The sequence below is a fragment of the Rasamsonia byssochlamydoides genome (genome assembly GCF_041956645.1).
Source record: "Rasamsonia byssochlamydoides strain NRRL 3658 unplaced genomic scaffold VTN77scaffold_95, whole genome shotgun sequence".
In the NCBI taxonomy this organism is placed as follows: Eukaryota; Fungi; Ascomycota; class Eurotiomycetes; order Eurotiales; family Trichocomaceae; genus Rasamsonia; species Rasamsonia byssochlamydoides.
This window is the reverse complement of record NW_027192478.1, coordinates 50,927-66,735: the sequence shown is the minus strand read 5'-3', so window position 1 is coordinate 66,735 and position 15,809 is coordinate 50,927. Positions and strand designations below refer to the sequence as shown.

The 15,809-nt window shown below is 46.4% G+C and overlaps 5 protein-coding genes across 5 annotated transcripts; 3 read left to right on the top strand and 2 right to left on the bottom strand.

Annotated features, from left to right (window-relative positions):
* Window positions 1-507: 507 nt before the first annotated feature.
* VTN77DRAFT_9815 (uncharacterized protein) lies at window positions 508-2,015 on the bottom strand (the record flags this gene model as incomplete). Its single annotated transcript, XM_069426463.1, has 3 exons — window positions 508-1,067; window positions 1,120-1,697; window positions 1,798-2,015. 3 exons carry the CDS (start codon window positions 2,013-2,015, stop codon window positions 508-510), a joined length of 1,356 nt encoding a protein of 451 aa, XP_069273640.1.
* Window positions 2,016-3,286: 1,271 nt separating this feature from the next.
* On the top strand, window positions 3,287-3,853 carry VTN77DRAFT_9814 (uncharacterized protein; the record flags this gene model as incomplete). The annotated part of the gene is made up of 1 exon (XM_069426462.1): window positions 3,287-3,853. The coding sequence occupies one exon, from the start codon at window positions 3,287-3,289 to the stop codon at window positions 3,851-3,853; it is 567 nt and encodes a 188-aa protein (XP_069273639.1).
* Window positions 3,854-5,721: 1,868 nt separating this feature from the next.
* On the top strand, window positions 5,722-5,983 carry VTN77DRAFT_9813 (uncharacterized protein; the record flags this gene model as incomplete). The annotated part of the gene is made up of 2 exons (XM_069426461.1): window positions 5,722-5,888; window positions 5,959-5,983. 2 exons carry the CDS (start codon window positions 5,722-5,724, stop codon window positions 5,981-5,983), a joined length of 192 nt encoding a protein of 63 aa, XP_069273638.1.
* Window positions 5,984-9,957: 3,974 nt separating this feature from the next.
* On the top strand, window positions 9,958-10,688 carry VTN77DRAFT_9812 (uncharacterized protein; the record flags this gene model as incomplete). The annotated part of the gene is made up of 3 exons (XM_069426460.1): window positions 9,958-10,107; window positions 10,171-10,427; window positions 10,526-10,688. The coding sequence occupies 3 exons, from the start codon at window positions 9,958-9,960 to the stop codon at window positions 10,686-10,688; spliced, it is 570 nt and encodes a 189-aa protein (XP_069273637.1).
* A 1,806-nt stretch (window positions 10,689-12,494) lies between these two features.
* Window positions 12,495-13,326, bottom strand: VTN77DRAFT_9811 (uncharacterized protein; the record flags this gene model as incomplete). Its single annotated transcript, XM_069426459.1, has 3 exons — window positions 12,495-12,783; window positions 12,852-13,267; window positions 13,324-13,326. 3 exons carry the CDS (start codon window positions 13,324-13,326, stop codon window positions 12,495-12,497), a joined length of 708 nt encoding a protein of 235 aa, XP_069273636.1.
* Between the last annotated feature and the right edge of the window lie 2,483 nt (window positions 13,327-15,809).

Sequence of the window (15,809 nt, the reverse complement as noted above, 5' to 3'; positions counted from 1 at the left end):
TGTTATAATCTAATCATTTATTTTATTACTCTAGTAAACTACTGATATTCTAAGCAATGATGATACTATACTTACATAGAGAGAGAGTTCTACAAGGAACTTGCTAAATAAATAAACCCTGAATAATACTAATACTTCCTCCCGGCATTATAATATGAAAGAAAGAAAAAGGAGTGTTCAGTAAATAATAATTAACATGGTAAGATAAGATAATCCTTAGATCAATGTCATAAACATGACAACGAGCGTGGATAAATCGTCGCGTTCTGAAAGTTCTTTTTCTTTTGGAGTATACGAGAGCGGAACAGGTATCGACCTTTTGCACGATTGTTTCAGTGATTATATAACGGTGTTATTCCCAAGCAATAATACCGGCAGAAACCTCGTTATCATGTCGGTAATCAGAGATTTCCAGTCTTTAAACACAAACAAACAAGCAAAAAAATAAAAAAATAAAAAAGAAAAAAGAAAAGAAAGAAAAAAAAAAAGAAAAAAAATTCTCTCTAGTTACTCTTTTATGTACTCTGTACTCTCGCTAAGACAATCAACAAACCAAGGATGTTGTAAGAGCTCCGAAGTTGACGGGCGCTTCGTCGGATCATACTGAAGAATTCGCCGAAGCAAAGCCTTGACGACGTCTGCGTCTTCGTCGCTACAATCGGCTGGCTTTACCTGATCAAAATACTCCTCTAGCGGCGGTAATGGTTGGATCATCTCATCGGGGTCAAAATAATCGTCCTCCGGCAGATTGCCGACGTAGTTCTTGATCCTCTCGCCATTTACGTTGCAGTAGATGCGTGATCGCGGCCACTGCGCAAGCATAGAAGCAGGAGATGGTCCGATCACGTCGTACAATTGCAGGAAAAGGTCATCGTCAGCCGTCTCGGCGTCGTCTTCTCCGCTACTACCAACTGCGAACAAAGGTGTCCCGGTGATGATTTCGAACATGAGACACCCAAAGCTCCATATGTCTTGGTCTTCACTGACTTTCTTTTCGAAAATGAGCTCAGGGCTACGGAAGCCCAAGGGAATGACCGATGTCGCAGGTGGGTCGGAGATGAAAAAACCTGTTATATATTCATCAAGATTGTACTGTATATATATAAATAGATGACTTACCCCCTCCAATGTCGGATATCTTAATCACAAATTTAGGACCAAAGTCCACATAATCCGTCAGCGGTTGATTCAGCGCGAGATACCGTGGCGCCCACAGGTCTACTTTGCCGTCAAGCTTTCGGACAGGTTCAGAGAGAGTGTTCTCCTTCTGGATTTGAGATAGTTCCTCCTCGGTAGCAGAGCTCAAGTCTCGCACTGAGAAAAGAAGGTTTCCTGGCTGGAGATCCCCATGTGCAATGTTGTTGAGATGTAAGAAATCAATGCCTAGAAGGACTTGTCGAAGGATTGACTTCGCCATCCACATTGGAAAACTGCTTTGTTGGCCGGTCCCACTAAGAAGGATATTGGCCGGAAGCCTGTCAGCGATGGTGGCAACACTAGGCCCCATTACCTCAAATACTAAACAGAGATGAGTGCCATTGGGACCCTGATGTTCGAAAGAGTCCAGCAGCTCCACGAGTCGTTGCTTTCCAGGGTGTTGAAGTGTGCTTTGAGACAAAGTGTTAAGGATGACGACCTCATCCGGCGTACAAGTTTCGCTTGCTGCAAGAATCTTGATGGCCACGTAAGAATGTAATCTAGAAGTTGCGTTAGGGACAGCTCTCAAGGGCCTGTCTATATAATATATGACTGTAGGACAAGATAATAAAAAGTGAAGAAAGTAGAACCGTGACTTACTCTTCATCCTTTGCGAGCCACACCGTAGAGAATGAACCATATCCGAGTTTTCGAATTACCTTATACCTAGCATTCTTAAAGGTGTCTCCGAGGTGAACTGGGTGATACTTCCCAGGACGGTAGTCTTCGATCCACTCTGTGGGTGTTCGGAGGGGATAAAATCGCCGCTGGGCCCTGTCAGCAGGAGGCAATGTCGATGGAACCGGAGGAGAATTCATTTTTTTCTGACTCGTGCAACTGTTACGTGCGGGGTAAGATCGCGACGGGAGAAATGGAGGACCAAGGATGTTGGAGATACTAGGTCAAAGGGTCATTAAGTCATCGCAAAATGACTTGTGCATTGCAGGCTTAACTGCCCAACCTTAATTCCCCGAGCCTCTTAATTGGTCAGCTGTTAAGGCTGTCTGCTATATACTCCCTCAGCAATCCAGTATAGAGCGCTTCTAGGGCTAGACAAGCAGACTTTATTATCGAAACCCTTATCATTCAAGCAGAAGTGATTCGGTACCCCATATAACCGTCGATTATTCCTTTACAAATGGGACGTCCACACGTCAACATATTTATTAAAAGCAGACGTGAACTGGTTAATCCCCCCGGAGAAGTACAATTGGATTGCAATCATACACATAGGTCGTGGCTCAGTCAGTCACAATCACAGATTTACCTCATATCTCTTGCTTTTCAGCTTTGCATATGTTGCCTCTCAGCTTGTTTCTCTCCCTTTGTAAGGATTCCGGGAGGGACAAAATAGCAGTCGTGGTCCCTAATGCCCCAAATACTTACACCTGCCCGTGTAGATTTAAGGGGTTTTGGTTATGACTCGTAGGGATCTCCTTTACTCTTGCAGGAATTAAATTGAAAGGAGAACCGTGCATCTTATACTGCATAAAATTAAGCAAGCTGCACAATAGATCTCAGGGTATTGTCCACAAATCCTTACAGAGAAAAGAGCAAGGTATAAAAATGTCGCGAAACTATTCAACCGTAAAGAAGCAGAATAAACAAGAACTATCTTTGATTGGTAGTTTCAAGATCCGGCCAGACTCCGCCGTCGTTGAGTTTGTGGCTCTCCGATTGGCCAGTTTGACCGCAACGCGGCTGGAGGCGGCGGAGGAACTACACGGGGAATCGAGTATATAAAACCTTAAAAGAACGACCTCTTTTCTACTTACAAAAATAGTCATTTCTCATATTGACTGACTGGTTAAGAAAGCTATTTAATTTTATCTGGAATTTGCGCAATCTCAGTTTAAGAGTTTGGTTCTTTGTCGAAAGGTTCGGTGGCAGTTGTTATCACACGTCCCGGGTTTTTGAACAGTCAAAGAAAGCTTAATAGAAGTCTAAAGAGTCAATACACCGGGGTGGACATCATTCAGCTTTCGTGTTGGCAATAATTATCAGGAGAAGGAAAGAGTTGAAGACATTGGCTACTGCCACTGAAAGGACGATCGATACGCGCTATCATCTGCTGCTATTCCTCCCCAATATGGTTTCATCTTCTACCTCCGTGGTCAGAACGACGACAAAACCAAAGCCACGCCAGAAATCAGAAGGAGGAGAAACAACAGCGGCAGCAACAGGAACAACAACAGCAACAGAAATAATGCCAATTCCACTCCCAAATCCAATGCCAACACCAACACTCCATCCATCCCTCAACCGCACCCTCCTCAGAAAATCTCTCTCACGGATCGCCACCCATCCCACCCTGACGCCCTTCCGCCGACGCGTCTATCGCACCTTACTCTCCGTCCCGCCGGGCCGGTGGACGACCTACGCCAGTCTATCCGCCTACCTGGGCTCCGGGCCGCGAGCCATTGGCAACGCGATGCGGACCAACCCGTTTGCGCCCGCGGTGCCGTGTCATCGGGTCCTGGCGACGGACCGCACGCTGGGCGGGTACAAGGGGGCGTGGAACAATGGGGGCGAGTACTCGGTTGAAAAACGCCGGTTGCTGGTGGAAGAAGGGGTCGAGTTTGATGAGAGGGGGAGGGCGAGGGGGGAGTGTTTTACGGAGTTTGTGGAAGTAGATTTGGGGATGGTGAAAGAATAATTCAGAAGACTCTCATTACATCCTTTCGTTTTCATTTCTATTGACGATACTAGTATATCTGTATATCTTGGGCAAGAAAAAAAAACTAACCCGGCTGAGTGGCGCCTTCCAGTGCTCCCTCTCTGGTTTGTCCTGACCCCTAGCCAAGCCTCCTCCAAGGGCCAGGGCGCGAGATGGCCGGGGAGCACATACACTACTGGTTACCTCAGTAGGTAGACGGAACGCATCCATGTATACCGCTAGACCAACGAGACCTTGGAGGGTTACTGACACTCCTTGATATTGACATATAATCCCCCTCAGCGCCCAGTCAAGGTCTCCAGTTCGACTCGCGCGTCAGCCAGCTGAAAGACCATTTCTGTTTTTTTCTTTGTCTCTGCTGACTCACTCACTTGCTCGCGAATTATAGTTTATACTGCAACGAAGATGGCTAGTCTGAGTTTGAGGTGTCCCACCTATACGGAAGAAGTATCATTTTCATCACAAAACCAAGACATTGAGTAAACCAGCGTGATATCTGAGTCTATACAAAACGACGAGACCCTGGCATAAAAAAGACCGCACTCGCCTCACTTCGAGGTTAGCTGTACAGTACAAAATAGAAGGCACTTGTTGGCAACATCCCACTGACAAGGTCATGGAACCGTTACGGCTACCTCAATCGGATGAAACGAACCTCATTGGTAGCGATGCAAGTAGAATTTTGAAGCTATAGAGAACCTCAGAAGAAGCAACTACTGAAATAAAGTGGGAGGAGACCCGCGTTTCCCAAGTTTGATATAGTTACCTAGCCAGGCACCAGGCACCAGGCACCAGGCACCAGGCACCAGACTCGACCCTTTCCTAATTTGGAGACCGATGACGTCTGTGGCCAAAGTTAAGACTCAACATATAACTCAACCATGAGATATAAATAACTTAGGGTATTTAAGTTAAACATGGCTAAGAAGCTCCCCTTCACCCATCTGGAAAACACCCGCCGTGACGACCTTAATATTTAATAACATTCCCACTCTCTCTTCTCACAGTCTAATAATTCTCGACTATATTATCCAGGATTTGATCCTATCGGATGGTGCTTTCTGCGCCTCCTCTCGACGCCAGGAGCATGAAGATCAAGGACGCAGCAAAAAGCGTTTGAAGAGACTTTGACAGACATCCGCGGTTCTCCTTCTATAATCTGTTAGTATACTTTTTGGCTATAGTAATTTTAGGCCTTTCGTGAAACAATCAACAGTATATTCATTTAATTGATTGTATACAATATTAGTAAATGCTACTCAAGCTAGCTTGGTAGTACAGGACTTCACCTGTGATTCGTTACCAATCCGAAGGAAGGAGAAACTGTGGCCATCAGACAATAGCATTCTTCTTGCCAGCGCTTTTTCGAGCTTTATATAAAGTTTGTTGATGCCACTTGTGTTCAGCATGCTTGGTTAAAGTATTCACGCTTGTAGTTCCTCTCATACTCATGTGGTACTTCCTTCGCCCCCTCATGACTCGTCCCCGCATTGTGTTCTGGAAACTCCTCTTTGCATGCTGCGGTGTCTCCAAAGCTACGCGTTGGGTTGCTCTTGAGGTTGTGTGAACTCCGCCCAAGGCGTAGGCATGTGTTCTTGTCGTGGTTGTCTGGATCCAGCTCGAACCACTATTTCCTTGAAGTTGTACCGGAATTTTTCACCTGTGGTAGTGACTATCTAGACGTCGCCATCCTCCATTTTAGTTGTCATGAGCCAATGTGGGAATCTCCACCTGTGGTTGCTTAGGTTCTCGTCCTTTAACCGCAAAATCTTAATGAAGAGGCCGTTATTGCCTGCTCTGGTTCTACCTGCGTTGAGAGCTACAGGGTTCCACTGCATCGCGAAAAAATGGCAAACGTCCTTGAGATCGCCGCCCTGGATCTTTTCGAGAACGCTCTCGTCCGTCAAATGGCGGTGCCGATTGATCTTAAACTTCAGCGTCGATATTCACAAGGCGCAGCGCAGTGCAGCGCCAATGAAAAACTGTTGACCCGGAGAATTGCACTTGGAATCCTGTATGTGAAGTTTACTATTAGTATCTTTTTGAACAAGAGGATTTTCTTTGTTGATTCCCTTCTGTTGCAGATTCCCCCAAATAGAGATGCCATGACATCTACTTCTAGCTGAATCTGAACTCTGGGCCGCCAACAGCTCCCTTCCTTTCCCTATATATAGGTATAGGGATGAACTCACTGCATTCTAATCTCAAGGACGGCTTTTCTCTCTCTGTCAAAGACATAGGAGTAAGTATACTGTGAAGTTTACGTACTAGAACTTGGTCGTGGTGCTACTGATGTCCCAGACGCTCTCAATCACAGATGTACTGATGTTTTTTCTTCTTCTGCATTGAAGGGTGGATTCTTTTGACAATGGGATCAAAAAGCGGATAAAGGCATCTGTTGTTAATACCACGAGTCCGTTCTAGTTGCAAGTATAACCAATCAGCCTTAATTTCTGATGCTTGTGAAAGGAGAGGGAAGGAGAGCAGGGGATATTTACCACGTAGTATGCTATAAATGGCGTGGGGGGAAAACTCTAGCGTCTTGAACCGTTTCTTGCTTGCTTTGGGTTCCTAATTCTGATGTTCCTGCATCGCTATGACGCTTTTCAATCCTTCCTGTGGATGGTGAGGGTTTTGAGGGTGTTCAATGTCGATATCTGATAAGCTGAACTCATGGTATCTCTCAGGGAAAGCCATGCGTAAATATATGTATATGTAAGTGTAGATTTTTTTCTTGTAAAAAGAGAGGGGACTTTAAAATAGAATGAAAAAGACGAGGAAGACGAGGGGGATGAGGGAATGAGGGAGATTATACAGATGGTGAGGGGGTACAGCGAAGGAGGCAGTGAAACAGATAAGGTGACTGCGAACTTTAGCGAGCCTGCCTGAAACTTCACCACCACTGAGATTACATAGCATCAGGGGTAATTATTAACTCATCAGAGGAGAGAGATAAGAGACTACACTTAATAACCTACATATTTATTCACTAAAGTCTAATGACATAAGAAAGAGCCCTAAAGCTGTGTATCATAGGAACTTCTGTCTGCGAATAAAGGGATCTCATCAGTGAAGCAAACGGTTATCCGATACAACAAACATGATAGAATCATATAGAACCCCCTAGTACACGTTCAACCAGGCGTTCTGTGAAGCATGGCCCAAAAACGCCGCCACGTTGGCGTCATATCCATAGGTCAAAATCCGAGCGTCGGGTACGTCCTGTTTCAGCAGCTGGCTTGGCCAGTGGACTCCGCTTTTCTCTTCGCGCCAGGTCTTGTATGAATTTCCAGTGAGACTGTGAACGAAAACGATGTCGACAATTGCGTTCGCCGGGTCATGGATCACGCTTATCCCCATGGCTCCAACCGGGGTTGAGACGATCTCTGCAGGGTTCTTGTTCTCATCGTGCCTTCTCGAAGATTCCCCGGCTGCGGCTCTCGATTTTCTGCCGGGGCGTCTTCTATATAGCCACATTCTCCGGTAATAAAGGTCTTGTATGATTCCAAAAGCTAATCCGTCAGATAGCCCCTTTTATAAGGAAGCAGTTTTTGTCGCGTACCTAATCTGCCCGCACCTTGTGAAACGAGACATCAATAGTTAGGTAACGTACGATGATTCTCCAGGCGCTAATCATACCACCTATCTTGTTCTGAAGCACCAAGTTGTGTGTCATCGATCTTCAATGCTACTGTCCGTACACTATTGCTCGAATAGGCATTTCCTGAGGCCCCAGATAAGTTTCCATGTCCCGTCTCATACAGCAGATACGCAGGTAGCCGTGAGATAACTATTCTCTTGCATGAACACTGGCTGGCTGCTATGATGCTGTAGTACAAGCCTTAAACATCTGACTTCTCTCGACTGACTTGAAGAGGAAATACTTGCAGTCACAAAAAATGCGTACAAGGGACTTTTTGCCCCAAGGCCTGCCTTCTACATAGTCTTTTTTATCCCCATTTTTATATAGGTATGTACGCTTCCCACCTATATTCCTTCTTATATTCGTCACAATACCGTGCAAAAGTAAGCTTTAGGCAGGTGGATAAAAATGTAGGCGAGGCAGATTATACATACCATTAACTAATTTGGCCTTGCAACTAAATATTCACAACGATGGCTCATCCCTGGTTGTTGCCAGTACCACTGTGGATAGCAGCTTCACTCCGAATGATATTGAAAGTGGAGAAGTCAACGAACTCCCTACCAGATGACTTCGTCCAACTCACATAATTACTATCAATTCCAATCAAAAATAGGCGCACCTTACTCAGTTGAACGCATTCTATTTGCATTGATCAATCTAGGCATATATGCCAGTAGTGGAATGTATGTACATTGCAAAGTAGTCTGTATATTCGATACAAGCTTTAAACGTATCGCTTCACTGGAAAAAGAAAAGAAAAAGAAAGAAAATACCTGGTCTATGCCAAGAACTTTTGACCCCAGGCCTACCTATATCCCTCCCCATAACCCTGATATAATACTGCACAAAGAGGTATAAAGTTGTCATGATAGAAATAGGTAGATTACACGATCAATTCTTTCATCTGACCGTAGAATACTATATGATATAGATCGGAAGTCACCCTCGAGAAAATACGAAGCCCCATACCAACAAGTTCAACCCAGACAACCTATATTGAGGATAGGTTTTTTTATATTAAAAAAAATCCACAATATTTAGATTTTTCTTTCAAGACTTAAAAAATCAACACAAAAAAGATTGATGTAGTTCTTAATTGGGGGGGGGGGGGGGGGGGATTGAGGAACAACTGTGAGGGGCCTGACGGCTCGTATTGCTATCTCACGACAAGGGTAGCCTACAAGAGGTCTCAATGGGGAAGGAAAGGAATCAGGCTCGGGGAAAAGGGACATGTTTATGAACTGGGGCTCACAAGTGTTGTATAGATGCTAACGTAAAGGGAAAATGTAGGCAATCTTATAGGCTCCTCTGGGTCTCCCAACTTAAGTCATGATGGACCAATCAGCAAGCTCTCTTCCTGACTTGAGTTGAGGTTACGAGAGCTCTGCCTGAGTCCTCCTGCGGGCTTCAGCCCGTGACAACAACCTAGATTCAATACTACAAGCTTATCAACCAAGGCCACACCTGTGTGATGAAGCTAGATGAGGTATGTATGTAGATCATGCCCTTGATAAGATTTAAAGTAAAGAGGTTGCAAAGAGCCCTAAGGGCTTGAAGATTGCAAACCAGTGGAGGCTTGATCCTCGTACAAACAGATTCACATTGCAGAAGGGTGGTAGTGACACCACTCGAGAGAGATCACTTTTTTTTTTCGGATGATCAAGAGACTACGATGCAGGAACTGGCAACCGATGAACTTCTAGATCTTACCATGGATCCCGTTGCAATCTAAATATATTGCCCTCATTGTCTAGTCGTCATCGACAATATGACACTTAACAAGGATAACAAGATTATAGAGTGGAAAGTAGAGTAAATAGTACCTAATGTAATGCACTATACTACTCGCTACCCAGCGAATCAATGGCATGACTATGGATATTGAAAGAAAGTGATTACCTAAGTAGGTAGGTGGGTACGTCCATCGTACTTCTATAGTCTGCAAGTCGGGGGAGACGACGCCGTTTTTTACGTCCTTTTCCCTCACATTTTCAGTTGGATACAAGCTTTGGATCTCTTTCGCTCCACTCGCGGGCTTGATGGGAGAGGGTCCATCAGCATCAGTTTTCGACCATGGACGAAGAATGCGGCTACGCATCTCCTGCCATGGTTTGTCCTGTTTGTTAGAAATTCACATGGGAAGGTTTTGGAGCCTACTTCGATGTGTTCATTACCCCTTCTAACATTATGACCTCATTACATATTGTAATGGGCGGTATCAGGCTGCAGTAGGGGTCACATTTCTTTCTGCTCAACTTCTCATTTAGCATGCCCATTCCCTTCTAGGTACTGAAAATGACCACTCTCTCCAAAGCTCATTTTTCCTTCACCCACCAGGACATCAATGTTGTCTGAGAAGAGATAACTGGCAATGGCGTTACCTAAAGGTTCTATGTTACCCCCACCCATTCCTACTCAGCGCAGAAGATGAGAGACCATGTCGGGAGGTTCTTCGTCGCCAGCTGCGTCCGATACGTTCAGTAGTGTGACCAAGCTGGAAGTCAGGAGAATTGCGCAAGATCAATGCTGGAATTGCTTGGCCACTCCAATCGATGTTGCTCATGTAGTTGCCAAGGAAGATCCCGCTGTAAGTCTTGATCAACGAGGCCCTCTATGGCAAAGCTGCTAATCTGCCTCCTTTTTGCTTTAGATAAGTTTATTGTCACAACGCGGCATGATCAATTTCTCCCTAACCTCGATTTCGAATATCGCGCTGTGCCCCCTATGTCATCGCAATTTCGATCAAACGCTGGATCCCGGTTTCATATTTGTGCCCTCTGATATCGCGTATTTCATTTCATTTGAAGAACAGGACTACGAAAAAAAGATGCCATCTTGCTGGCGAAGGGATTCCGACGAGGACATGTCCAACGAAAGACAAGTACCGCGATTACCAGGCGAGTCGAGGTGTGATCTCATCGGATGCGTCTGGTGGCCTCTACCGTCGAATCATGCTTAAGAGGTTTCAGCCATACATTGACCCGAGCGTGTTCACACCTCTGCAGAGTTGGCATGGAGCTCCTATGGCTGCGCTCCGACGTGCATTCATTGCCCTCGGAAGTGTTCGGATCGGAGCTTTACCTACAGAAGTTCGTGATGGCCTTCGCCGATTACAACACCTCTATTGCCGAGAGCCGCCCATTCGATGCAGTGAGACAGGAAATATGACTCAAGTCCTCCATACTGACCTTAATAAAAGAAAAGGAGGTGACGAGGACTCGGAACTTTCCCTCTTGAAGCGTGGACGCACGGGACAATTCCATACTATAAGTGCTGAGCAACAAGGCCTTCCTTCTTCAGAACTTCATGTTAAGAATCACATTTCTCATCCCGCTACTTCCGGCGAGAGCCAAATCGTTGAACATACTTGTTCTCCACCTTTGACTAATTTCCTGCAATTCGAATCTCAAGAAGACTGGATTTTGGGCCCAACAGTCACTAGTTGGGCCGCCGCAAAACGCTATCAATCTCTTTTCTCGTCGCAATCGTCCTCGGTGGAACCTTGAGTATTGGGTGAACAAATATCGCATCGTTCAGGCTTCGAGGGCAAACATCGCTTAGACCAAGTGTAGCATTGAGCACAATATTCTTAGTTGTATGTTTCAAAGGCTTGCAGGTCGTTCGATCGTACCCAGATTAACTCAACCAAACAGTCTACTCTATTATAATGGAATATCATTTTTTTTTGCTTATAATTGTGACGGGCCTAATGGCTTCGTATTGATATCTCATAACGAGGGTGGTCTACATGAGGTCTCAATGGGGAGGAAAGGAATCCAGGGGAAGGGGCATGCTGTTTATGACCCGGGGGGTTGCAGGTATTGTGTGGATGCTAACCTAAAGGAGAAAGATAGGCAATCTTCCAAGGTTATAAGCTCCTCCCTCTGGGTCTCTCGACTTAAGTCAAGGTGGACCAATCAGTAAGCTCTCTCCCTGACTCAAGTCGAGGTCATGAGGGCTCTGCCCAAGTCTCCCTATGGGCACCAGCCCATGATAATAATGGCTTATGTAAAGAGTGAGCAAGTGATGGGATTGGTCGGTTTTGCTTACTCAGCACCTTGTGATGGGCCGAACAGCTTCGTATTGCTATCTCATAGTTAGGGTAGCCTACAAGAGGTCTTAATAGGAAAGGAATCAGGCTTAGGGGAAGGGGTATGCTGTTTATGAACCAGGGCTTATAAGTATTATATAAATGCTAACCTAAACATACTCGAATCCATTGAATTCCAGACCATTTTCAACAATCCACAGAAAATACAGGGAACACAGACAACAAGGGCAACAAAAAAAAAGACCACAACAGGTACATATTTCAGGTATTAAGATAGAGTACATACAAGAGCACAAGAGTACATACAAGATACAACAAAGACTCGACCAGACCAGACCAGACAAAACCGCCATGCGTACATGCATACCTATCCCATGCCTATCCCATGCCTAATTATATCGATATCGTCCCGACGTGCACACATGAAAATCAATCCTTAATATAAAGACCAGTAAGGAAAAAAATTAAGGCAGATAAGAACAAGAAAAAAAAGTGTCACACGCAGGAAAAAAAAAGGTCAACACAGCTCTGTACTGTTTGCCAGAGATATCGATATCGACCCGTCTCTCTCAAGGATACAACCCGCCTCAAACTCAAGTGCCTTCTACAATAAAGAAAAGACCCCGACATGAAATGAAAATAAAGATAAGACGATACAACGAGCCTGATGGGAAATAATAAAGAGAAAAGGAAAAAAAAGATTCCCCATATACACCCTGCTAAAGCTCTGGAAACCAGCCCAAGACCCAAACAGAAGGAAAGGAAGGTAGAAAGTTTGTAAACAGTTGTTAGTGCAGGTTCGTCATCTCTGGAACAGGACCAAGACCAGGTTAGGTCAAGTCCGTCCGTGTCACGTCGTAAAGATTCATTCATAGCATAGCATAGCATAGCATACCAATATCACATCACATCACATCATACGGTCATACCACAAAGCTCTCTTCGTCGACGATGGGATGAGGAGGAGACCGGGCTCCTTTCATGGTCTTCCTCTTCGCCATGACCCGCTTGGGGATGTCCATGTGGTGATAGGTCCGTAGGTGCTCTGTGAGGTGGTCTTTGCGCGGGAACCCGTTCTTGCCCTTCCGAGGGCATTGATCCACGGGGCAATCCTCCAGCACGGGGAAGTGGACGCTGGTTTGATGGCGTTTCACGTCAGCGACCCGGGTGAAGGCCTTCCCGCAATTGTCGCATGTGAATGGTTTTGCTGGTCTGAGGAAGGAGAAACACGTGTTAGCCTGCTGTTACACGTGAGGCGTGAAGCACGCCACAGTACTTACTTCTCAAGCTCGGTATGAGGGCGATGACGACCCGGTTTCAGATACGTAGACGGGGTCGTAACCTCGTCGACATGCGGGACGGTATGAAATTGCGCACCATACCCATTGTTGGGCCTAGGCACCGGTATCCCATACGACTGAGTAGGCTCCGTGTAGTCGAGGGAACAAGCTCCGTCATGCCAGCTTTGCATATCCAGAGACAGCGATGTACCAAAGTCGTCGAACTGTTCGGACGACTGATACCCGGCACTCATGCTGGAGTCAGCCGACGAGGAATACAGGAGTGCATATCCGTTGGAGTACATTTCGAGTTCATTGGAGTACATCCTGCGACCCATGTCGGAGGGCTGTACTGAGTCGTTGCTGGCGGAGGAGTATGAATAGTCCATCGGCTGGCCGAAGTCCACGAAAAGATCCTGAATCAAGCCAGCTATCAGCCGAAAATCTCCCTGACTTGCTTCGAGTCAATTACCATGATGACAAGGGCCACACTGCGCGGTCAAATTGATTTGCGCGCAGAGGGATGTGGAGAGAGGACGAAGGAGTGGAGTGGAGAGGGGAGAGGGTCCAAGTTTGCAGGCGATACGATATAGTATTGACACAGAGAGGGGTTGTAGCAAGTCTGCACTTTTTCCCCACGGGAGATCAAGACATTATTATAAGAGAAATAAAGAAATTGCAGCTTGCAGTCCAGTTCGGGTGATTCGGATTTGGCGTGAACCCCCACGTGACGAGAGTCGTCGAATCGTCAAAAGAAAGAATGACGCATCAAACTTGGAACTTAGACTTTAACGCTGGCCACCATCATCACTTAGCTGGTTCTAAGTTCACTAGGAGTTCCCTCTCCAAAGTGATGCGCATCGCCCAGGGCTGTCAGATTGGACCCACGTTCATTAATCAGAATTAGGCAGGACCATCGAAGACGCATGGAAGGACGCTAGAAGGAGGGGGATTTAGCACGAATTTCACATGGACCCTGGCTGGCTGGAGAAGACGAATGGTTTCAGACCAAGACAACCTTGCAAGGGTGGCTTCGAGGGTCACCCGTGTCACGACTCGACGCAGGCTCACCGGCACTGCAAGCCGTGTTCCGAACGCCAACCGCCCAAGGCGCCGAGGTTATGACGGAGTATGTAGGAGTATGTATTCTCTAGCGCCGAGTTAGGAATCTAGGACATTGTATCTGCACTCTGTAATGACGTAGCTGCTCTACTAGTCTACTACTGTACGGAGTATTAAGACAACTAGTCGGATGAAGCTGACAGCGAACCCCGTTTCCCCAGATAAGACAGCCAGACACTTGCATGCGGCTCCACGAGAATCCCCGGAGAATTGATTTCACAATTGAGGAGACGAGGACAGTTTGCGGTATCGGTATAAGACAACTATGCTAGAAATAAAATAATATCGCAGTCAGGCGTTTCGTGTACACAGCCCCAATTCGCATTGCGAATGGCACAAATACTAATGGCTAATGGCTAGGGCTCAGCTGTGAATACGGGGAGTATTGTATGTACTGTAACTGTACTGTACTGGATATTCGTCGGAACGGGCCGATGTTTAGAGTGTATATCTCCAGCAACACCTGTTCTTTCTTGACGTCGATAAGGCAGTATTAGGAACATTAGAGGAGGGGTTAGGACTCGACCCCACAATTGGGTTGAGCTGGGGTTCTGAACTTTCGAGTCAATCGAGTCGCAAATTGAGACCGCCCAAGTAGACGTCTTTAGAGTGCATGCCCGTCGCGGATTCCTTCAGCGTTGCGGTGTCGAACTGCGGCAGAGAGACGGCAACGAGGGTTGATCCGATCATCAAGCCACGACGCATGCTGCCAGTGTTGCATCTGGCAGAAAATCCGTGGAGACTGCATAGAGTGTTAAAGAACACGGTGGACTTTGACACGTTGATACCTGTGCCTCTGGACATTCAACTCAGTTTCAGGCTCGTCACCGACGGGTAAAGGACATTTTCTGCATGTTTCGTCACTTTCAGGTGGCGTTCTGGCGGTGTCGTTGGCATCGTGGGCTCAGCTGACACTGAATCACTGATGGACCAACCAACGCTGGCAATTGTCACCACTGCCGTGTCGCTAAAACACCCTTGTTTCGAGCCTAGCAAGTCCGCCTACGAGAGAGCCGCAGGCACAGCCTTGCAGCGCGCCAGCAATCGGGCGCTCACCGGTTTGGATAAAATGCCGCAGCGGGAAGAAAACATGCCAGCAGGGAATGATGAATCAAAATTGAGGCGGGATAATAGGCTTGAAGTCGGACCTTGCAGGAAGCCCGCGTCTCGGCATACTGTACAGTACTCTGTACACGAGCGTCAAGTTTCTACCCGGGAAGGGTAAACGGGCGGGCAAAACGGGCGCCCGGGTTAGATGCCAGATTGCCAACTCAGTTAATGAACCGGTAGTAAATTCGAGAGTTCTGTTCACTGTTCAGATCAGCACGAGGTTGGGGTCCTGGAGTTTGCGTACAGAAGGTGTTGCTGCCAGACGGTTGCCAGACTGATCGACAGCGCGATATCGCGCCAGGGTGCTGTCGTGATCAAAGCACATAGTAGCTGGAAATATTATTGATTTAGAACTGATTCTGTATGCCAGTCATCCAATCCACGGGGTAACTATTCGTGGTTTTGGATCTTTTTAATTCAAGGTCGACGTCATAACCGCACCTCGATCGGATCATATGATCGCGGGTCAACCACCCAAGCGGGGATCGTCATTGCAATACCCAACCTGAAGGATAAGAATGCCCATCTAACGGGCCATTACATCACACTTCTTCTGTTTTCTTCTCTTTTCTTCATCTTTATCTGTTTTCGGCTATCGGTTGATCTTCACAACCTGATCAGACCTTGATTGCCTAACAATTGCCTACATCGGCTACGTGGCGATCAGAGCCTGACGCAAATCTGCCTACTTGGACAGGTGCCTTTTGGCGGATTACGGGGTTTTGA